Source organism: Colossoma macropomum, unplaced genomic scaffold, assembly GCF_904425465.1.
Source record: "Colossoma macropomum unplaced genomic scaffold, Colossoma_macropomum, whole genome shotgun sequence".
NCBI classification, from domain to species: Eukaryota; Metazoa; Chordata; class Actinopteri; order Characiformes; family Serrasalmidae; genus Colossoma; species Colossoma macropomum.
The window spans coordinates 31,772,093-31,795,496 of NW_023494798.1; the positions used below are offsets into that span (position 1 = coordinate 31,772,093).

The window sequence follows — 23,404 nt, forward strand, 5'->3', positions numbered from 1 at the left end:
GTGAAGCCCAGCATGAGGGAAGTCTGGAGACTAGAGCATGAAGAAGAACCTGAGCATCCTCTGCAGTCAGGAAGGATCATGTTCTCCTGACATTTAGTAAGAATCTGCAGGATCTGCTGGGAGGTCATGTGATCAGAGAAATGAAGTTCATCTAGGACAACTGAGGTTCCAGCCCTGCCTGATAATAGAGTCAACAGAGAGGTCCAGTGTAGGGAAGCATAGTGTCAGAAACCACACAAGCAGCATAAGCTGTTGCCTCACACTAATCTTGCCCAAACAAATGCAAGAAAACTGCAGCACAGACTGATTTGCTTTGGGGTCTGATAATCCCAAACATGAGCTGTGACATAACGGCACGCCGTTCAATCCCTACAACACACGAGCCGTCACGTTTCTGACCAGAAAACAGTCAAAACATCCCTGTAAACAAGACTTCAGTGATAACTCCTTCACAGTTACTGTCAGTGATAAAACATAACCTGCTTTTCTCATCCTTTCTTTCTTCTTTCTATTTCTTGTAGCTCACTAAAACAAATGAAAACTGTAAACACAGACTGTAAGCTTTCAATCCCACATTTGTTTGTAGGTAGATTTTTTATGATTTGAATTTGATGAAAATGTATTACAGTCTTGTTTTGCAGAAAGAAAAACTGTCACATTAAAACAAACAGAAAAGCCAAAAGGTTAGACACAGAATGTAAATCGAAGGTAATTCTACACACTGTGCACAAGTCAGAGATTTCCAGTCAAAACAGGAAAAAAGCAGGAAACCTAATTTTTCAGTATTTACTGTGTCCACTTTTTACCTTCATTACAGCTTCCACTCTTTTCAGGAGACCCACTTTCAGTTTCTCAAAGAATCTGCAGACACACCTCCAAAGTTCAGTCTTAGAAGCTGGTTGATCATTTTCTGAAGTACTCAAACACATTCAGTGGTGTTGAGGTCTGGACTCTGGGGTGGTCAGTCCATTGTTCAGCTTCTTTGTTTGATGTGTCCGTCTCCTTTTCTCAGTGAGGTTCTTCTTGACAGCTACACATCCTTTCAGACCCACAGCGCTGAGTCGTCTTCTCACAGTGGAAGGATGGACAGAAACACCTGTGGATGTTTTCAGATCTGAAGCAGCTTGATTTTCTCCTCTCTCTCAAAGATGAAAGCTTTAAGTGCTGTTTATCTGACGGGGGCAGTTTTGGTGTCTACCAGGTCTTCCAGGTGGTTGTTAGGAGCCACATTTTCTCTGTAGCTTTTAATCCTTTCTTACCCCTTGTGTGGTGTTCAGGTCTGTGGGACCAATTTTCATTGTTTACCAAAAGAATTATTATTATTTCAACCTCAGATTCTTGTTCTTTGCTCATTTTCTTTGAAGAACATATAAAATAACCCATTTTCAGTGTCTTCACTCTGTTCACCCCCAACACATTTATATTACACATGTGGTGTTGGGTGAACCTGCGGGGAATAAAAGTGTGGAGGTGCTGTGTCCTTCACTTTGTTCTTCTCCTACATGGCCTGCTGTTAGTGTGTGTGTGTGTGTGTGTGTGTGTGTGTGTTTGTATGTGTGTGCATGTGAGAGGTGGACAACATGGACAGGCTGCTGACTGGCTACAGCTGCTAAAGGAGAACGCTACACTGGAAACTCATGATATTTTAAACATCTGCTATTTGAACATAAATTGATATGGCTGTATTGATTTAAAAAACCAATAACGTGGTGGGTCCACCAGACCACTGAGTAACAAACACATGAACACCACACAAGGGTTAACTCAAGTTTTGGAAACTTTTCTTATTTTTCTTTCTCCTTCCATATGCAAGTGGGTTATCTTATATCTAATTGCCTCAGAAATATTGCCTGAAAATAAATAACTTGTACTTAATTGCCCATTTGACTGAAAACCAAGTGAGTAAAGGGTGGTATAGTGTAATAACTCATCTTCTCAGGGTTAATTGAGAGTAAGATAATAAGTGAGAGAGGTCTCAACACTGGGAATCATTTTGTACAGTTTATTTCTTCTTCTTCAGATAAGAACTTTAATTAATCAAAAATGCCTTACAAACAGAGTTTATGGCTCGAAAACACAGCGAGAGCAAGACTTCTCATTACAAAGATTTTCTCCCAGGCTTATTTCTTCCATCCTTCAGCACAGATCTAAAGGTTCAGACAGTACCATCTTTGTAAAGTCGTCTTCCCTCTGTGTCACAGTTTAAGGCCAAAAGGTACGTCAACGCTACATTAAAAAAAATCTGCTTAAAACATTATTTTTAACGCTGTTTTTTTTTTTTTTAAAGATCATTGACATGAACTGAATGTTTATGACAACACACGATTTGCTATGGAAAGACGTCGACGAAGTTCACCTGTTTTTTTTTTGTCAATAAGAAATGTACATCCTGGGCTTTGAAGGGCAGAGGGACGGAATAAGCCTCGCAGGTTTTGCATGGAAGTGTCTGGCTGGGGATGCGTTCCGTTACTTCATGCACAGGCATCCATATTAATGTTCTCATCACGTGTCGTTTTTGTCATTTACATTGTTCTCTTCCGTACCAGCATACATCCCACGATTTACTTCAGTCAGCAGAGACGGTACCGCAACTAATCTACTCCCCAACTCACGCATACTTTTACTCACACAGTCACAGATGTACAAAACCAAAGAGCGGAAATGAAAGAAGGCCAAATGAAAGTCACTTCATCCACAGAGCACGTGAAAAAACTAGCATACAGACTGACAGACAGGCAATCGGACAGGCGAAGAATAAAACAAAAAATTTGCTCAAAAGAAATAATAATTACAACAAAACAGAAAACAATCAAAAAAAAAGTGTAAATCAGTGAAACTGTCTGGCCGATTCACTCCGGTTTTAGGCAAATATACAGTGTGCTCCACTGCAGCCGCCAGTGGATTCTTCGTTTTCTTCATTATTTTCGGTGATGCTGTCGTTCTCAGCGTCTTTGGTGGCCTCTGGGCAGGGCCACGCTCACCCCAGAACCCGAACAGTAGAAGCAGAAGTGGGAGGGACCCTGTAAAGGCTCCGCCCACTAAAGACCCCCTCCGAAACGGGGTGAAATAGAGAAGGGTGAGGGGTGCAGTGAGGTTGGGGGCAGTATAGAGGTGGGGCTGGGCTCCAGGCCGGCTGGGTTAGCGGTTGTTTTTGGTCGCCTCCTTGGCTGCCAGTATGAGCGGCGTCAGGCTGGACAGAGGCTTGGCCACTTTCAGGAACTGGTGCTGTGGAGAGAAAACCAAAGAAGAATTTGCACGTTAGTCCGTTGCTTTATTATTTTGTTAATTATACATATTGGTGTGGATCATATGAACGAACCAGTCATATCATCCATTTTTATAGTTATTAAGGTTTGAACCGTATCATTGGGAACATTGATACCACCATGTTGTGGCAGATGTCAGATTTAGTTTAGTAATATAACAATGTCATGTTAACATGATTAATAACTGGGATGATAAATGTTTTGATGTCAGATGTCATGACAGCTTATGTCACACGCTAAAGCAGAATGACGCTAAAATGACGTTCAGTTGATTTTTCTGCTAATTTTAGTGCACAAATTTTACTGACTAGATAAAGTAGACATAAAACATGGGCAGATGACAGATATACACACATATATACACACACCGATCAGGCATAACATTATGACCACCTCCTTGTTTCTACACTCATTGTCCATTTTATCAGCTCCACTTACTATATAGGTGCACTTTGTAGTTCTACAGTTACAGACTGTAGTCCATCTGTTTCTCTGCATACTTTGTTAGCCCCCTTTTACCCTGTTCTTCAGTGGTCAGGACCCCCATGGACCCTCACAGAGCAGGTACTATTTGGGTGGTGGATCATTCTCAGCACTGCAGTAACACTGATGTGGTGGTGTTGTGTTAGTGTGTGTTGTGCTGGTCTGAGTGGATCAGACACAGCAGTGCTCATTACAGAACTGACTCTCTGTGTTTTCCTTTTCTTTGCCGAGTTGAACAGCTGCCCATCCTGTGCATCTGATGCTGTTGCTTCTTCTGCCTTGATCGGGTGCCACTGCTCGCCAGCCTTCTGGACCATTTCAGCCTTCTGGACTGTTTTGACCACCTTTGAGCTTCATGCTGTACAACGCCGTGCAAACCTCACCTGCATGAACTGACCCTCCTGATGATGCTGCTGTTGCACAAACTCAAACTATCTAATTAACCATGGCTCCGCCCGTTTTCCCAGTTTTGTATTATAATATTTTATACTAACGCTGTTTGCTATCCAGTGTCGACCAGAGGAGGATGGGTTCCCCTTTTGAGTCTTGGTTCCTCTCAGTGTTTCTTCCTCTTGCTCTTAGGGAATTTTCCTTGCCGCTGTCGCCATTGGCGACGCTCTTGGGGGCTCGGACCCGGATTTTTCTGTAAAGCTGCTTTGTGACAACACTTGTTGTAAAAAGCGCTATATAAATAAACTTTGACTTGACTCAACTCCACTCTGGTAGTAGAGCTAATCCTGAAAGCTCTGCGTTCCAGTATTTCCCAGCTGGAGACTTGATTTATCTCGATTCCAAGAAAAAAACGCTACATTTACTTCTCTTCGTGTGAACAGGTTCCTTTGTGACAGTAACAGCCCCATACAGCTTCATTTGTTTACTCCTCTTGGTGCATATTTGACTCACGCAGGTTATACAACTTCACTCTGAGAAACACTCTGTTCTCTCTGCTCTCCAGCCTTCTAGAGGAATCGTGTCCCACTCCTTTCCAATACGGCTGACTAGACTGTTCTAAATCAGATGTATGTGGGAGTGATAGAGGACAGCGAGGGGGAGGAAATGAACACAGCACTGTAGCTTTAACAGGCTGACAGAAAATAGCAGGCAGAACTTTGTGGAACATCTAATGCACTGCGAGACACCTCATCTCACCAGTGATCCACCTCTTTAACTGATTCAAATCTGTCCCAAGAACAGTTGGTGAGCAAGCCGTTGCGGTCAGTAAAATGGATCAGCATGTGGAATTGGAGCTTTCTGTATGCTACCATGTTTCCTATCAAGAAGCTCCATGCTGCTTGAGTATCAATGAAAGGAAACTTAAAAGTAAAGCATATACAGTTTTCATGTGTTTATATACTCAAAAATCTACTTTGTGACACAAATCAAATAAAATCTACACGTTTGGCTTTATTTAGATAAATAAATGTGACAACGTGAAAACAAACTTGAGAAATCATGTTAATATAGTAGAAGTGTAGACTAAGGGGAAGAAATAACTGCTACTTTGCTTTGGCATTAAAGGGTTATGTTATTTTAGGTCTTCTGCACTGCCAGTATACTGCATATCAGATGAAGAGGAATGTATAAACTGGAACTGTGTATAATCTTAAATGTTAATAATGCTTGTGAGGAATTTACATGGCTAAAATTTATATTGTTGGAAAAGATTGTTTCAAGTACCAATCATGACAAATTATGTCACATTATACAGCAGTTAGTTCCGGCCACGCAAGCTGATTGGTTGAGAAGCGTTCTAACTGTGCTGTTATTTCACCATAACATCACAGGTTTTTCACAAACGCTGTATCACTCTGCTGAGACACCGTTGCTAAGCAACGAGTTTGACAGCTGTAGGAGACGCTCAAGACATTTGACCGTTTTTACTTCTTACTTTGCCACAAACAGAAAATGGATACTTTTAAGGTCACATTTGACCGACAGCCGATTTGGTCAGACTCTGAAGATGAGACGACACTAAATTCCCAAACTGTCAGTTTGTCTGTGTGGAGCTGGAGAACGAACTGCCGGCTGTGCAGCGAGTGGGCGGAGTTCGTTACTCTGACGTAGCAACAAGCTGCTTGTTAAGGAACTATAATTTGGTGAAGGAACTGCGAACATTAAAACATATTAAACGCCGCGTTCACGACCCAGTTTATTAATTTATTACTTTATTTATTTAACTATTGTATAAATCAATAGAACACTCGAGGAGTGTGTTATCACGAATAACATGAATCACAGCCGTGATGTTATTTCGCAATAACACACTCCCTCTCGTGTTCTATTGCTTAAACAACAACCAGTGTAGACTAACTGCATAGAAACAAGCAGCTGATTGGATGTCAGCCTATTATGACAACGGCTTATTTTATTATTTTTTTAACTGATTTATATATATTTCTTTTTTTGACACACTGGAAAAAAATGTACTTGTTACATAATTGTACTCATGAGTACATTGTACGCATAGCCTTTCATATCTTTTTTGAAATGTGCCACTACTGGTTTGCTGGTGCATTTTGTTTGTAAAATAAATAAATAAATAAAAAATAAATAAAGAAATATCGAGATAGGTGTGAGAGGTATGACAAAAATATAATATAACACTATTAATAGACATTTTCATGACACCCTATGGGAGTAACAATATTTGATAAGTTACACACACACACACTCACACACACACACACACTCCTACCTGTAGAAGCTCTTTAGCAGAGCCTCTTTTCTCCACATCCATCTCCAGACAGCGGTTCAGGAAATCTCGGAAAACTGACGAGAGTTTCTCAGGATTCTGCAGTTCTGGAGTTCCATTAGTGGCAATGAGATACAGCGCCTATAAAAAACACATCTGTTTATGAGTTTATGAGAATTCCTAAAGAGTGAAATAAACCCCACTGTATGGAAATTCTTCAGGAGTTGATTAACTTCCACTCAGTTCTACACTAAAGAAAGTGAGGACTAAAAGACTGTATCACTTATCACTTACTCTGAAATAGTGATGTGCAAGTTTGAACAACCACAAATGACATTTTGTTGATTTTACGAACTTAAATATTTTCTGCAAATTTTAGTGCAACATTTTGTTGATTTTGTTGATCTTAATATAAAGTATATCATCGTTGTCCAAAACATCTCCATTTCTTCAGACTTTTAGTTTTCCTTTACAATGTGTGAAAATTTCATGACAAATGGACCGACAGAAACGCTCCAAAATTTCTTGGAATAAAATTTCTACGTTCACTGACCCTGAAAGGAAAGAACGTTTTTGCCTTCTCTTGTGAAATTACCATTTTGGAGACGCATGTTTTTCTCTGGACGGTGATGATATATTAAATATAAAATAGAACAGAATAGAATATAGAATAGAACACAACATAACAGAAAAGAATAGAATAGAACAGAAAAGAACAGAACAGAACAGAACAGAATAGAACAGAACAGAAAAGAATAGAACAGAACAGAACAGAACAGAACAGAATAGAACAGAACAGAACAGAACAGAACAGAATAGAATGGAAAAGAACAGAAAAGAATAGAACAGAAAAGAACAGAATAGAACATAACAGAATAGAACAGAACAGAATAGAATAGAATGGAAAAGAACAGAAAAGAATAGAACAGAAAAAAACAGAACACAACAGAACAGAATAGAATAGAACAGAACAGAATAGAATAGAAAAGAATAGAACAGAAAAGGACAAAACAGAAAAGAACACAACAGAAAAGAATAGAACTGACAGAACTATATTGTCCATTACAGGAAATTTGTCTTTGGCTTCACCAAGTGACACACACACACACACACACACACACACACACACACACACACACACATTGTGTGAACATGTCATGACAATGGACTAATAGAAATTGTATAAAATTACTTAAATGTATTCTTTTTAAAGCAGTAGCAGGTTTTAAGAATGATTCTTCCTGTTTCCGAGGTTTTGCTGCGACAGCGGATATACATGAACACATATAATCAAGAAAGTTCTAGCAATAACTCCCACACACATACAGATATACAGAGATCAGCGTTACCCTCAGAGGATTCTCGTTGAGATACGGAGGCTCTCCCTCAATCATCTCTATAGCCATGATGCCCAGCGACCAGATGTCCACTTTAGGCCCGTAAGCCTTGCGGGTCACCACCTCCGGGGCCATCCAGTAGGGTGTGCCCACCATGGTGCTGCGCTTACTCTGCTCCGGAGTGATCTGAGCGCAGAAGCCGAAATCAGCTGCCAGACGAGAGACAGACAGACAGACAGACAGCAGTTAGAGCTGAGCACTGCAGAGATATAATAAAAGCCAATAGATGACAAGAAATGCTAAAACCAACAATAACACTGGTCCAGCTGTGTGCAAAAGTTTGAACATCCCTGGTCATACATGTTTATTGATCTTCTATGTTCACACATACTCTACACTCCATCTGTCAAACACAAGGCCCGTGGCACAATCCTATCTGGCCCTCGAAATCGTTTTTATTTTCTGTTAATATTAGCCTGTTTCACAATGAGCTGCACTACAACCCCCAGCATGCACTGCAATGCAAAGTGTGCACCACTCCCACTCCCCCCCAACAACAATGTATGGGACAGCGGTTACACCACAAAAAGGAAAGATGGCAGGTGTCTATATTATTCTATTTTATATTATATTATTATTACATTTCAGTGCAGTATTGTATTCTCTTAAATTATTTTATACGTTTATTTTATATCTTTACTTGTTTGTCTGTCTTGGTGTGTTTTCTGTCTTGGTTTGCACTGATGAGGAGTAGTACTCTTAATTTCGTTATATATTTTATGCAATGACAATAAAGGCATTCTATTCTATTCTATTCTAGTTCAAGCAAATAGGCAGGTTTAAAAAAACCTACCTCCTGGGTACATTTAAAGAGGTTTAACGGTTATCTGTAGCTAATGTAGCCTATTGTTTTATTAAAACTGTTTGTTTTTATTTGAAATTATTTTTAAATAGTAAGTATCCATGTAATATTTCAAGATCTGCTACAAGTTTCTATATTTGTTTTGGCATATTTTGAATAAACAATGGCCAGTTCAGTTCGTATTAAAATGTTAATAAAAAATAAAACAACACATGAGACACATACTTTGCACAATGTAAGGTTTACAGGTTTGACTGTGTGTGTGTGTGTGTGTGTGTGTGTGTGTGTGTGAGTGAGTGATGGTAGGAATGCATGTTTTATCTTATTTTATTCACTACATGTAAATGTCTGATACTGTGCACTGTGAGCTCCTGTAACCAAAACCAAATTCCTTGTATGTGTAAGCATACCTGGCCAATAAAGCTTGATTCTGAAATAAAAACACAGGTGTTCTCTGGCTCACGGATTTGATGAGATTTTTTAACATGACCCTTTTAGTGGCTGAGTTTGACACCCCTGCTCTACACAGAACACACTTCTTCACATTTTAATGTACAATTACTGCTTATTTGCTGTATTTAACATATTGGGCAAAAATAAAACAAATTGTGGTCTGTACAAAAGTTAAGACACATTGTATATTTTTCCAATATGTATAACCTCAGCAAATAAACAAATTCTGCACTAAAATGACATTTAAGCGTGTTCTCTGTAGAGGACATTTGAGCAGGGCTGCCCAAACTTTTACATACGACTGTACTGTAGGCCAGGGAGTCAAAGCGATGCAGAGTTAAGTGTATGCTCTGCTCTCTGAAACCCAAATTAACTCACAAACTCAAAATATAGTTGATCAGCAAAGACATGCAGTTGGTGTACATAAGCTTCATTTACTTGTTAGCTAGATTAGCCTTGTAGCTCCAGTGAAAAAGTAAAGAAGCAAATTTCAGACACCACACATGTCTTGGCTGATCAACTACACTTAGGATAATTGAAAAACTGGGTAAAATTGACGGTTTGGCCAAACTATCGCTTTAAACCAAGATAAAACAGTGCTGCAGCTGTCTACAACTGCTGAAAAAACCTCAGAGCTAGTTTCCGAGACAGAGATTAAGCCTAGTCTTCACTATAATTGCAGTGTCTGTGGTGATTCACCAGTGAAAATCCTTTTTACGCCTCGGTTTTGGATGAACCATAGGCTGGGAATCAGTCTTTAAGCCAGATGTGACCACAGCTCCCTCTAGTGGTGAAACCTGATGCATCTGAGTTACTGTTAAATGCAAACTAATGAAGGCGTCTGAGACACCGAAGCACTTCAATACAGGGACACTCTGTGATGCTGAAGCTCTGAGAGACGAGGCATATTCTCATGTTAGCTGACCATGCGTGCTCTTGAAGTGTCTACAGTATACTGACTGAGTTTGACAGAGCCGTCCATGCCCAGCAGGATGTTGTCACTCTTGATGTCTCTGTGGATCACCTGGTTGGAGTGCAGGAACTCCAAGGCTTGCAGACACTGAGAAAGACAAAGACATCTTAGACACATCACAGAGGAATAAACACATACTGGTCAATAATAAGGGTTACAATAAGCACAGTGGGCACTAAGCAGTGGGCATAAAACAGCAATTTCAGCTCACTCTGGCGCCAACACTTTATGGTAATTATTAGGACATGCAGCTTTACACTAGTGACCTCAGTCTACATGCAATCTGTGCTAAATGTCCTAATTTGTCTAATTAAAAACCCTTTTAAAGGGCCCATATCCTAGATTTATGTCCACTTATATGGTTTGTGTGGGTTTATGTACCAAAAACAGCCATAACTTCAAATTCAGGACCATTTTCCAACCCCTCTTTATCCCTTAGAATTAAACCCGCTGTTTTTGTTACTGTGCCTTTCAGACTGACTATACAGTCACATGCAATGGTTTGAAAATCCCCAGTGAAATTACACTGAAAATAGTGAAAATGAAAAGTTAACACATCCTTGACAGAAAACAGACTTAAAAATGTCATTTCTCCATAAATGTCAGTGCAAAAATTTCTATTTATTTCTTTATTGTTAACACAGGCGGTACAGCAAGAAAAGCCTGGGTTCGATTCCCCAGCCGGGAAACCAGGGTCCTTTCTGTGTGGAGTTTGCATGTTCTCCCCATGTCTGCGTGGGTTTCCTCCCACAGTCCAAAGACATGCAGTCAGGCTGACTGGACGCCCTAAATTGCCCCTAGGTGTGAGTTTGTGTGTGTGAATGTATAGGTCTGTGTGTCTGCCCTGTGATGGACTGGTGACCTGTCCAGGGTGTATCCTGCCTTCCGCCCAATGACCGCTGGGATAGGCTCCAGCAACCCCCGCGACCCAGAAGGGTAAGTGGCTTAAAGTGTGTGTGTATTATTAATATTTTTTTCCCCAATATGTTTCATTCAGCAAATAAACAGTAACTTTGCATTAATGTGAGTTCTGACTAGGGGTGCCCAAACTTGTGCATATGACTGTGTGTGCATGAACTCTGAAACATTCCTTACAACTTTTTAGGGATTGGGCCTAAAACAGGAGAAAAAAGGGAGACAAATGAAACCGCCCTGCAGATCACTTTAAAAAGTGGGCACACAGTCCGCTCTCACCTCTCGGCACACGGCGGCGATCTGAGCCTCGTCCATGCATGTCTCAGTCACCACATCGGTCAGAGAGCCTCCGGCCAGATACTCCATCACCACCCAGAGCTCATCACCCACCAGGTAACTATGGGAAGCAGACAGCACCATGAAAACACACAGCGCTACTGATGGAGGACTTAGAGTAGCCATAGCAACGAGACAATGCCGGGCTGGGATGACACATTAATGCATTAGTGCTGAGACGGAGCAGGTAACTATAGAGACGGAGAAAGCTGTCCGCCCGCTCCCACAGGCACCATTACAGTCCATGCGATGGGGGTTACTATGGAAACAGCAAAATCCCCATTGGACAGGCCTTAACGGTACTGAATTGAGAGTGAATTTAGAAAACCATGAAACAATAGTCACGAAGGTTTTCGCCACGTGAAAGATTTCACTATTGTTCACGTAAACAATAAGTCGCCCATCCAGCGTTTCTTCTGAAATGAAGGGTATTAATAGGGAGTTTGTCCTCCTTTGCTGCAGTAACAGCCTCTACTCTTCTGGGAAGGCTTTACACTAGATGTTGGAACATTGCTGTGAGGATGTGATTGAGCATTAGTGAGGTCAGGTACTGATGTTGGATGATCAGATCACTTCAACTCATCCCAAAGGTATTGGATGGAGCTCCATCACTCCAGAGAGCGCAGTTCCACTGCTGAAGGGGCTTTACACCCCTCTAGCCCATACCTGGCACTGGACATGGTGACCATAGGCTCATGTGGAGCTGCACCAGAGTGTCCCATTCTATTATCAATGCTTTTGTATAGATATTGGGCACAACTGAACACCTGTGCCAGCAATGGGTGCAACCTAAAGTAGCTAAATTAACTAAGTAGAAGCTTTTGGACATTTATTGCTAAGACAAAATCCAAGTATAGGCAAATAAAGTGATTCGAAGCTTAGGCACTGCTATCGTTTAACGTTTTTCAGTCACTATATTTGCTAAGCTTTCTGTCTACAAAACTTTTGGTATATTAGAGTTGTCAAAGTCAATGCTTTAATAATGAGTTAACGTGATAAATTATTAATGGCACTAACTGTCCTCATTTCAACATTCGAACCATCCGTAGTAGTGCAGGCTGAAGCCCAGCTGCAGGATGCTGTATGTTGCTAGGACAGAATCCAAATTTGAAGCCCAAATACGGCTTTTAAACTGATTTTAAAACAATACCTTCAGCACCTTCAGCAGACTACGCAGCAGATTCATGAATAAATCAACATGCAGCAAACTAACAAAAGCAACAGCAAAGCAGCTCCAGTTACCCTCCAAAGCCTCCACTGTAACAAGAATCCATGAGGTGTATGAACGAGTGTGAGAGGCTACAATTAAAGGTGAGTGATGTGGCAAAATGTAATATCCCGATACTTCAGGAAGCTTTTTACAATACACGATGTGTCATGATGTTAATTTTTTTCCAAAACCTAATAATCAAACCAGACAAGAAGTGCCACTTTTTAAAAATACTATCATAAACTATGAATGCAATTTGCTTGTATTCAACATTTCACACCTGAGCTGCACTAAATGAAATCAAACAGGACTAATTAAACTCTCTTTGTAATCAAACATGCACACTGTGACATATTGTGATGTAATTTATCATGATAATGATAAAGACTGTCATATCGCCCAGCCCTTTGAGGAGCTGAACCACTGACTGTATATATGATATACATAATAAGCACTCATTGGCTGGAACATGTACACTTTTGCCCGTAAAATTAAGAGGAACAGGACTTTTCAACTCCTTTCTCCTGGAAAAGTGAATCAAAAGTAGAAATTTAATTTGGACGCTTGCCAAGTGTCTGTGGTGAACCCACCTGTCCAGGTAATTAACAATATTGGGATTTTTGTTTTCCCTCATGACCAAAATCTCATTGATGATGAGCTCCTTCTTGGGCTGCTGCTGCAGGTTCATCTGCTTAATGGCCACCTGAAAGACAGCAAGAGAAGAGCGAAATTTTGAACCTGACCTTGAACACAGGGAGACCTCTACAGTTCATTAGGCCTCTCTCAGACTCTCTGATTTGCTCTGATTCGGGCAGGCTGAACACATCAGTGGTCACTTAGAGGTGCATTGACTTTCATCTTTAGCATCTTTGAAGTTGTCCTTTTACCTCTTGTCCTGTGGCGATGTCTATTGCTGTGTAAACTGTTCCAGACGCCCTGAGATCGAGAGCAAAGAGAAACAAGTTTTTACTGGCGTTCTTGAAATCGTTGAAAACTCCAGCACCACAAATCTTAAGAGCCATTATTTTTTGATTCAAGGGCCAAATCATAAAAATTATAGTAATACCAAATTTTGTATTTGATTCACTGATTCCAAAATAGTCTTTTTAAAAAATGCATACAAGTGGATCCATCAGGCTCCCTGTTCCTTGAGCAGGAGGAGAATTTAAAATGCATTTTATCATATTATTATGCATAATATGTTGCATTATCATCACGCAAACTGCCTACTAATAACTGCCTGTTCATAAAGACTGATGTTTGAATCAACTAATTGATTTGAACTGACAAGTAATCTTTGCAGCTCTAATCTGAAATCAGACTCACCCCTGGCCAATCTTCTCAAAACGTGTGTACTTCTTCTTAGGATCCCCCACACTAACAATACTCCCTAGACATGGAGAAAGAGGGACAGAACAGTTAGACTACAATCAGGGCACTAGCAAAGAATTCCTACAGAAGACAGGTGGTGCAGTAAGGGCGGTAGGAGAGACCGGAGCTCTCAGAGGGAGAATGATAAAGGGCTATAAAGATATGCCCCCAGTGTGATTTAATCTTTTCCATTTCCCCAGCAGCTCAGTAAAGCTGGAGAGTTTCATTTTCTCTTAAAGGAGAATTCCACCAATGTTTTTCAAAATGTCTGCATAATTAAATGGTCCAGATGTAAACAAAGTCATTCAGAGTGGTTTGGTGTGAAACGCTCCGTACTAGACAAACTTACGGAGTCAGAACTGTTCACAGTGGTGGTGATAGGAACCAGACGTCCACCTCTAAACGGTCCCAGAGAGTCATTACATGAAATGGTTATGAATATGCTTTTGAGAAGATCTTGGCTGTATTCATGGTGAAGGGATACATGCAGGGTGTTGTGAGAATAGAGCCCAAAGAAAACACATTTTCTGATTAACTACTTTACCATCACCAATGCTACGTATTGTCACTGTCAGAGCAAAACCTTGTACCTTAAAATTGGTGACTTCACAGGAGACGGGAAAAGTGTTCCTAACTTGTGATGGAAGTTGATGTAAGATTTTTTCAAGTAATTTTGGGATCATTCTCTTGGTCCATTTATCTTGAAATTCTAACACAATGCAAAAGGTACCTGGAGTTTTCAAATTATGCAAAAATATAAAATAGAAAACACAAAATAGTAAATAAATAGACAGTAAATAAAATGTCTATATTTGTGTTGTAGTCATGGTGACCCCTGGTTCCTATCAGCACCACTGTAAAGACATCTGGGTCTCTACAATCAACCATTTCACACCAAACCACTCTGAGTGACTTTGTTTACATCTTAATAACTGTATTATGCAGAAATTTAGATAAATTGGTGGAATTCCTATTTAAAATGTAAACAAATATTAAATTTTCCTCAAAAAGTCAGATAGATAGTCCCGTGCTGTGGAGTTTCCCCTCAAACTGGAAGGAAAGACAAATCTCAAACCGTCAAACAGAAACAAGAGAAAGAGGTTGAAAAAGCTCAGTGTGTAATTAAGGGTGGGCGATATGGCAAAAATGTAACATCGCAATACTTCTTCTGTGAGTTTATTAGAAATCCGATTACTGTCTGACTTATACAGACCCAGAGCTTCCCCATTATCTGACTACTCAAGTGCATGTAAACGCATTGATTGGATTACTGATAAAATCTGATTTTCTACAGTTATCGGATTATTGAGTGCATGTTAACACACTCATTGGAAAGAAAATAAATGAGTGGTAAAACTAAGCGAATAAAATAAGATGATGATGGTCTGACATCTAATCAGCTGCTTGTTGCTATGTAGTTTATGCAGTTATGATACACTGGTTGTTCATTACTGTCTCTCTATAATTGATCTAAATCTGTCATTTTTATGATCTGTTCAGTTCAGTTAGTGTTCTACGTTTACATTTACAGCATTTGACAGATATACATTTTCACAGGGAGGCGAAGGTAGTGTTGGGAGTCTTGCCCAAGGACTCTTATTGGTATCGGACAGGGTGCTTGCCCAGACAGGGGGTTTGAATCCCAGTCTACAGCTCGGAGGGCAGGGATGTTACCCATCACATAGAAATGTTACTGATAAAATCACTCAAATTAAAAATACCATATTGCCCACCCCTAAGCAGGATACAGAAATAGAAGGGGAGACCTGTTTGGGAAAGACTGACACATCTGGTTTGTTAAAGGCGAAGGCTGTGGAACAAACATCTTGGTAAAGACCAAAAAAGACAAAGGCTGTGGAAAGAACATAGTTTACGAGGTCCAATTGTCACTTCAGGCCACACGGGGAACACACACAAAAAACACACTAGGAGTGCTGTTAGTTCAGTGGAAAAACCTGGCAACGAATGAGAGGTGGGCAGTTTACGAGCCCTGGCTGAAAGAAGGGAAGGAAGGACACACTGGATGACTGATTTGTTTTGAAGCAGCATCCCTTTCTTACCAGTAGAGGGCGACCTTAGAACGTCTGTAGCATGAGTGTTTAAAATACAGGCTCTTAGAAAAGCATGCAGATCATTACAGTCACTCATTCAGGAAGAAGGGTATTGATTCGTGTTGCATTAAAACAAAAATGCAGTCATAAAAAACAAAGACTTTAGGCAACTTAAACTAAAGTAAATTGACCTGAGACAGCTTAAACAGAACAAGATAATGAAATTACTAGACATATTCCAAAACCCTGGATATGAAAGCGAATGGTCCGGGAAAAACCACAGTGTCCCCCTCACCCCAAATAGAGTCAATCAACCAAGACATGAATGTGTCGTTCATTTACTAGTCCATATATGGAAATGAAGCTGCAAAAACAGTCTGTTTCGATTTCACTGTTTTTGTGATGTCACAAAAACCAAAACATTTACATGTATACACCTATTTGGCCGACAGCAGTTTAGCTCCACCTATTCATATTGAAGTTAGAAGAAGTGTTTCGGCCTGGACTGATTTTTTTGAGCAAGCATAAGGCAGCCAATCAGAACAAAGCTCTTATATAAATCATACTTCTTGCAATTTTTGTGCATGACCTATATATATATATATATATATATATCATATCATATATATACCCACACACACATACACATACATACATATAAAACAGCCTATTTAATTTTAAATCATAAAGAGAGCCTGGAAAGTGGCCATGCGCTAAAAGTGTAAGAAGTATGATTTATATATTATGAATTAAGTTTTTGGTACAAAAACATACAAATGTAGTAAAAGGAGCTCATAAGAAAAGCAAAAATATAAGAAAAATGTAGAATATAGGCCCTTTAAAACAGCTTTTAATGTGGTGCACTGGAGTCCACTGTACAGTTTACTGCAACCAGTGTTTCATTTGTAAGACCAGTTGTTTATGTTGTATGTTCAACATATTATATGCAACATGTTGTATGTGCAGAAATAGAGCCTTAGGATTAAACAAGTGAAGAGCAACATCTTACTATATCATCACAGCACAGCGTAAGGAAAGTGAGAGCAGCTAAAGAAACCTTGGGGATGTTGTTCAAAAGCATAGCTTGATGAATATATTCATAAAGCAGGACTTAAACTTCATTTTGGACAACTGGTTATTTAATTGTATCATATTTCACAATATTTCATACATTAATTTGTTCATAATCTAACTACGGCTATTACCGTCGCTATGCTGTAAATTAACAGCTGCTATAATTAGAAATATCAGGGTTTATTCTGCATTTTGGGGGGTGATGGGCCACATAAGCAAGTCTATTAGAGGTCACTTAAAGCAACACTATGTAAGTTGTTTTTGGAGACCTCTCTGGTGGAAATGTGTAATTGCGCGTAACATACATTTTGTAACGTGGGTTGTGCTTCGGAATCCGGAGCAGAGGAATCTGATGATTGAAAGAGAATTCAAAGAGAACTCAGTCAAAACTTGGTGAAGGACGCGTCTCCTGAGGATGTGTGTGAATTATGAACTACTGTCATCAGATCTTCATCAGCATAATGTTGATTTTGCATTTGAAACCTAAACATCAAGCCGGACCTTCTCTTAGAGCCTGTGCCTGTGACGTTAATGCATATATGACGTAAAGACCCCTAAAACAGTCAAGAAAACAAAAACTTTCCGATCTGACGTCTCTAACTTTTAAATGATTATTTCAGGCTTTAGCAACTCCGACAAGCAAACGTCCGACAGCGAACATGACTTGGCTGATCAGCTCATTTGTGTACATTTGATATGTGAGAATGTGTGATAAAACCAGCTCAGTATTTTCTTGTATTAATCTTATTTAGTTATGTTAATTCTTACGTAGTTTCTCCAGAATCTCCTCGTCTGACATTTTCTTCTTGCGGTTTTTGTCTGCGCTGCGGGGGGCGGTGCTGGAGGGAGTGGGGGTGGGGCTGCCACCCTCAGCCGGCGGGGGAGAGATGGGAGAGGTGGCCACATCCTTGGTGGGTGCTGGAGGCAGCGGCTCGATTACTGAACGGGTATATATCTGAACAGAGAGAGAGGGAAATAAAGAGAAAGAGAGAGGATTCAGAAAGTGGCACTAATGAAATACAGCACATTACGTATCCCAGTACGGTCAGCCAGTCATGGATCAGGGCCTCCACAAACTCGCAGGGCCATTCTGGGGAAAAGCTGATTCACCACACTCAAAGAAACCACATTACACTCACACCACAAACAGCCAGGCCAAGCCAGATTAGGCTCACTGTTAATCTACACTGTTCTAAATACTCAGCCTGCTTTTTAGTAACAGTTCATCCCTTAGAAGCTACAGTTAGCAGAAACATGATGTAACTGTACATGAATTACTTCTCACTCCGTAAGGATATGGACTTTATTTTTGGACAGCTGATTATTTTATTGTTTCATATTTTATAATATTTTACGTATTTATTTGTTCATTATCTACTGACAGCTATTACTGTCGCTATGCTGTAAATGAACAGCTGCTATTATTAAAGATATCAGGGTTTATTCTGCGCTTTGGGAGATGATAGACCAGCACAGGTCAGCTTCAAACCACATAAGCCAGTCTATTAGAGATCACTTATAGCAACAATATGTAAGTTGTTTTTGGAGACCTCTCTGGTGGAAATGTGTAATTGCATGCAACTTGGCATCCTTCAAGTTTTGACTGAGTTCTCTTTCAATTCTCTTTCAATCATCACATCCATCTGCTCGGTGAAGGAGCGTCTTCTGAGGATGTGAGTGAATTATCTGCTACTGTCATCAGATCTTCATCAGAATAATGATGATTTTGCATTTGAGACTTAAACATTGAGCTGAACCTTCTTTTAGAGACTGTGTTTGACGTTAATACATAAAGACCCCTAAAATGCTCAGGAAATTCGAAATGTGTCAATAGAGAATGTAAATTAAATGGAAACATAATTTTTTTACAGTTGTGTGCATGTTTGGCCAACCTTTGCACATGTTAATGTATAGTTACTGTCTTTCAAAATACTCTATATAACTGAACAGTTAAGATGTAAACAGAGTCATTCTGAGTGGTTTGGTGTGAAACGTTCTGTTCTAGAGAAACTTACAGAGTCAGAATTGTTCACAGTGGTGGTGATAGGAACCAGACGTCCACCTCTAAAAGCTCCCTCACAGAAAGTTATTACATGAACTGGTTATGAATTCACTGCCTGATGCCTGAGACACTGTTTTATGATTTTCTATTTTTTTAAAAATTCATTCAGGGTGGAGAGATGCAGCGTGTTGTTAAGACAACAGTACTGTGAGAATTTTTTACTATTACCCATATTATTTTGACATCATCAACATCACATATAAAAATTTGGACACGTGTTGGTTCACTGGTGGTTTTAGATAGTAAATAAAATGTCTATATTAGTGTTGTAGTCATGGCGACTCCTGGTTCCTATCACCACCAATGTAAAGACATCTGAGTCAGCAAGTTTCTTTGCAATGAACCATTTCAAATCAAACCCCTCTGAATGACTTTGTTTACACCTCAACCACTGAAATATGAAGAAATTTTGAAAAATCTGTGGATTTCCCCTTTAATATATAGTGGGACAAAACCATAAAATGTGGCATATGCAACGGTTACAGCACATTTTATATTTCTTCAAATTTGTTAAATATAAGGAAGTTAAAGGAGAAATGCCACATATGTTCATTCTCTGTTGAAGAACATCTACACTTTCAACCAAACACATCAGTTGACCAGGGGTGTTCAAACTTATCCACACAGTTGTAAGTAATTACTGAGAAAAAATGACAAAATAATAACAATAACTCTAGACTGTGATTTGGTCTATTGCCTTTTCTTCTCTGCTCGATTTAGTGCGACTGTAAACTCACTGATTTGTCCTGTAATGTTAAGGCTCTGATCTTTTCTCAGTTCAGGTCCATTTTAAGAAGCTGTGCTGCATCATGTGGCGTCTCTTAACTTGTTTTAGGGAGAAAAACAACCGTGAGGGAGTCAGGTGCAGTCAGCTGTTAACACTCTGAGCCAATACGGCGCCGAGAGAGAGAGAGAGAGGGAGAGAGACAGAAAGAGAGAGAGAGAGAGAGAGAGGGAGAGGGAGAGAGAGAGAGAGAGAGAGAGAGGGAGAGGGGAGAGAGAGAGAGAGAGAGAGAGAGAGAGAGAGAGGGAGAGAGGAGAGGCAGAGAGAGAGAGAGGGGGCAGAAAGAGAAGGAGAGAGAGGGAGAGAGACAGAGAGAGGGAGACGAAAAGAGAGAGACAGAGAGAGAGAGGGAGAGAGAGAGAGAGGGAAAGAGGAGAGGCAGAGAGAGAGAGAGAGAGAGAGAGAGAGAGAGACAGAGAGAGAGAGGGAGAGAGGAGAGGCAGAGAGAGAGAGAGGGGGGCAGAAAGAGAGGGAGAGAGAGGGAGAGAGAGAGACAGAGAGAGGGAGACGAAAAGAGAGAGAGAGTGAGAGAGAGACATATAGAGAGAGGGAGGGAGAGAGAGTGAGAGAAAAAAGCAGGACTTTTTAGAACTGTTTTTCTCTGGTTCTGCTACAAAGTCAGGAGTATTTTGTCAGTTCTGTAGGTTAGAACTGTTTTTCTCTGGTTAATTACAAAGTCAGGAGTGTTCTGTTGGTTCTGCAGGTCAGGACTATGTTCTCGGGTTCTGTAACAGGACATTTGTGTTCTGAACTGTACAAAAATAAACACCTGCATTCTGAAATGGAAGAAGGACTCTAAGTGTGAAGGAGTGACGTTCTGCCTCTGTAATCTGGGAACAAAAGCGTGCCTTTGTGTGTGCGGTTCTCCTCTCTGACTCCGGCAGCAGGAGAGAGGAGCATCAGCCTGCTCATTATACCCTCCTCTCACTCAGCACACAGCCTGACGCCTTTAATCTGGTTTAGAGGGCGCTGACGGGGGCACGCCGCCTCGACAGGCTACATACTGTTTAACATTTATGAGCTACAGGCGGATAAAAATAAAACCACCCGGCAAAATAAATCACAGCAGGAGACGAGCTGCAGCAGATCAGGACCAAACTATCTGCACGCAGTATCTGATTACAGGTTAAAAGAAACCAATACAATGTCTAGATTAGGTCAGCTGCAACAAGACAGCCATGACCTGACTACAGGTCAGTTTTTATTTGTACATTAATATTGTCCCAAAACAGTTGCACAGAAATGCAAGTGCAGCCCCCTAATCAGTGTTGCTGGGGGAGACAGGTTTCAGGAACACTCCCTAAGAGCATGAGGGAGAACCACTGAGAGGAACCAAGACTCAGATGGGGAACCCATCCTTCTCTGAGCTACCGCAGATGCAGTTACAGTAAAAGTGAGAGGCTCTCGAGAGGCGTAGCCGTCTAAACACCGGCCATATCGTCAAGAGAACGCAAGTTCGACACAGCCAGCCATGGACGGGAGTCCAAGAAAGCATATCTAACTTGAAAAAAAAGTTAATTACTGGCTGCCTCAAAATTTTGAACTAATTGAACTTTAACAGTAAGGTCCAATCCCATTTCACCCCTCGGCCCTACCATTTAGCCCTTAGCGGTCTAGGGGTGGCGTGTCCTGATTTTTGTTGAGATAGAGGGGTAGAGTAAAGTGTTGGGGCTACATGGTCCTCCAAACTGAGGTTTTTCAGAGACTCCAAACAGAGAGTTATGAGAAAAAAAGAAAAATAGGCAAGACGGCTGAACAAGAGACCAAAGAAACCCACAAATGTGAGAATTTTCTCTATTAAAAAATTATGATAACCACTGTATTATCTTATTAGTTTAATGTGGTTTCAGTGTATTATGGTCCTTTTCTTCATAACAAGCATAAAAAACTCTAGTAGTATACTGATGTCTCAGTAGCTAGCTAACTTTCCCGTTCCACCTTAAATAGTCCAGCAGTTCTGACGCCTGAAGCTGGTGAATATCTGATTTCAGCTTCATATCACTGAAGAATTAGGGGTGGGTGATAATAAATAATTGCCCCCACTCTTTGAAGGCATATGATGCCCTAAATGTAACTGAAGTCCAGCAGTGAGGAGCTGAACTTTACCCTCCTCTGCTGTCACTGCAGACCGGAATGGAATATTAAATGAAGTGAAACTAAAGCAATTTTGACGTTTTCCAGTTTTTGACATAATTTGAAAATCCCTGTTGCCCTTTACACTGTATGTAAATTTCATGATGAATGGACTAAAAGAAACGGCCCAAAATAACTTGGAAAAAAGTCTGGTTCCATTGACTTACATTAAAAGTAAAGTAGGTTTCTTCTTTCTCCTGTAAAGTTACCAATTTGGAGATGCGAGGGTTTCTTCTGACAACAGTGACATTCAAGTTATTCTTTCACCCATTATGAACTGTAAAGCATTCAGTCATACATGAACTCTGCATACATGAATTTACTAACTATAAATGAATTTCTACCATCAGTTACAAAGTGTATTCACATGTATAGTGTGTATTCACATGTATGGTGTGCTTAAACCTCTTAAAATCCAGGCTTATTACATACTAAGGCTTATTATTCAGCAACTACAGGGACCTCAATACAAACTGGCTGAGTTATTCTTAGGTTATAGAAGTGTGTAATAAAACTTCCTGGCCATTTAAGGGTTAAAGATAATTCTGCGTGATGATACCACACTGGCCCTCGCCCGTTTGATGACATCATGTATGATAGCCGTGAAGGGTCTACTACCGGACCCAAAACACTGGACAGTCTTCACTTCTTTGCCCACTTTTTTCAAAGCTTTTAAAGAAACAAATCTGAATATGTGAAAATTGATCCAACCTCACCGCTCACTTTTCACGGTTCGGTACTCTTCTGTTCCACAAAGGTTCTATTTATCAGTATCTTAAAGGCACAGAATTCCAGTAATGTAGCTGAGTTTAAGTTTTCCAGCCACTGCAGCAAATTCAAAACCCCAAATTAAAACCCTTCAAATCTACACAATTCACACTAATGGCATTTTTCTTCATTCAAAAGGGTGAATTTTTGCCGAAAGACGACAAGACTGCACACATGAAAAGAGCAGGGAGGTTTTGGTGCTCATGTGTTGGGCTCATATTTTGTCAGATCATCCGTCTCCTGTGTTGTGACGGAGGTTTAGAGTCAGGCTTAATGAGGCTCAAGCCTTTCCTCGCCCGTATCAGAGCTGTCATCTGCATGATGGATCAGACCACACCTGTGAGGAGCGCACGGCTCTTTAATCACACGCTGTCTACAGGACCTCAACATGCTCCCACAATCCTCAGCCACATCAAAGGGTTGACACAGGGCTTCTCCCTGCCCCCCATAACCCCCAGCCCCAACACTTAGATCTAACACACACTTTGATATTCATGTATTACTACCTTTAAGGGGGAGTCTGTTCAGATGTTAACCTTAACCTCAAAAACAAAACATCAGCGTTGGACTTTTTTACTCTTTTACAGCTGCAGGTTTTAAACTAAACATTCATTTGTTCCTCTTATGAGGACTA

At 40.4% G+C, this 23,404-nt stretch overlaps 1 protein-coding gene across 2 annotated transcripts in view; it reads right to left on the reverse strand.

Annotated features, from left to right (window-relative positions):
* Positions 1 to 1,987: 1,987 nt before the first annotated feature.
* Positions 1,988 to 23,404, reverse strand: part of pak1 (p21 protein (Cdc42/Rac)-activated kinase 1) — a 104,939-nt gene continuing 83,522 nt past the window's right edge. For both annotated transcript variants that reach the window (XM_036584927.1, XM_036584928.1), the window contains 9 exons: positions 17,792 to 17,978; positions 13,854 to 13,917; positions 13,415 to 13,463; positions 13,118 to 13,230; positions 11,261 to 11,378; positions 10,054 to 10,153; positions 7,791 to 7,987; positions 6,445 to 6,582; positions 1,988 to 3,225 (listed from right to left, as the gene is read on the reverse strand). In XM_036584927.1, the coding sequence (XP_036440820.1) occupies positions 3,139 to 3,225; positions 6,445 to 6,582; positions 7,791 to 7,987; positions 10,054 to 10,153; positions 11,261 to 11,378; positions 13,118 to 13,230; positions 13,415 to 13,463; positions 13,854 to 13,917; positions 17,792 to 17,978 (1,053 nt within the window). In that variant the 3' untranslated portion in view covers positions 1,988 to 3,138. The remainder of the gene's footprint in view (positions 3,226 to 6,444; positions 6,583 to 7,790; positions 7,988 to 10,053; positions 10,154 to 11,260; positions 11,379 to 13,117; positions 13,231 to 13,414; positions 13,464 to 13,853; positions 13,918 to 17,791; positions 17,979 to 23,404) is intronic.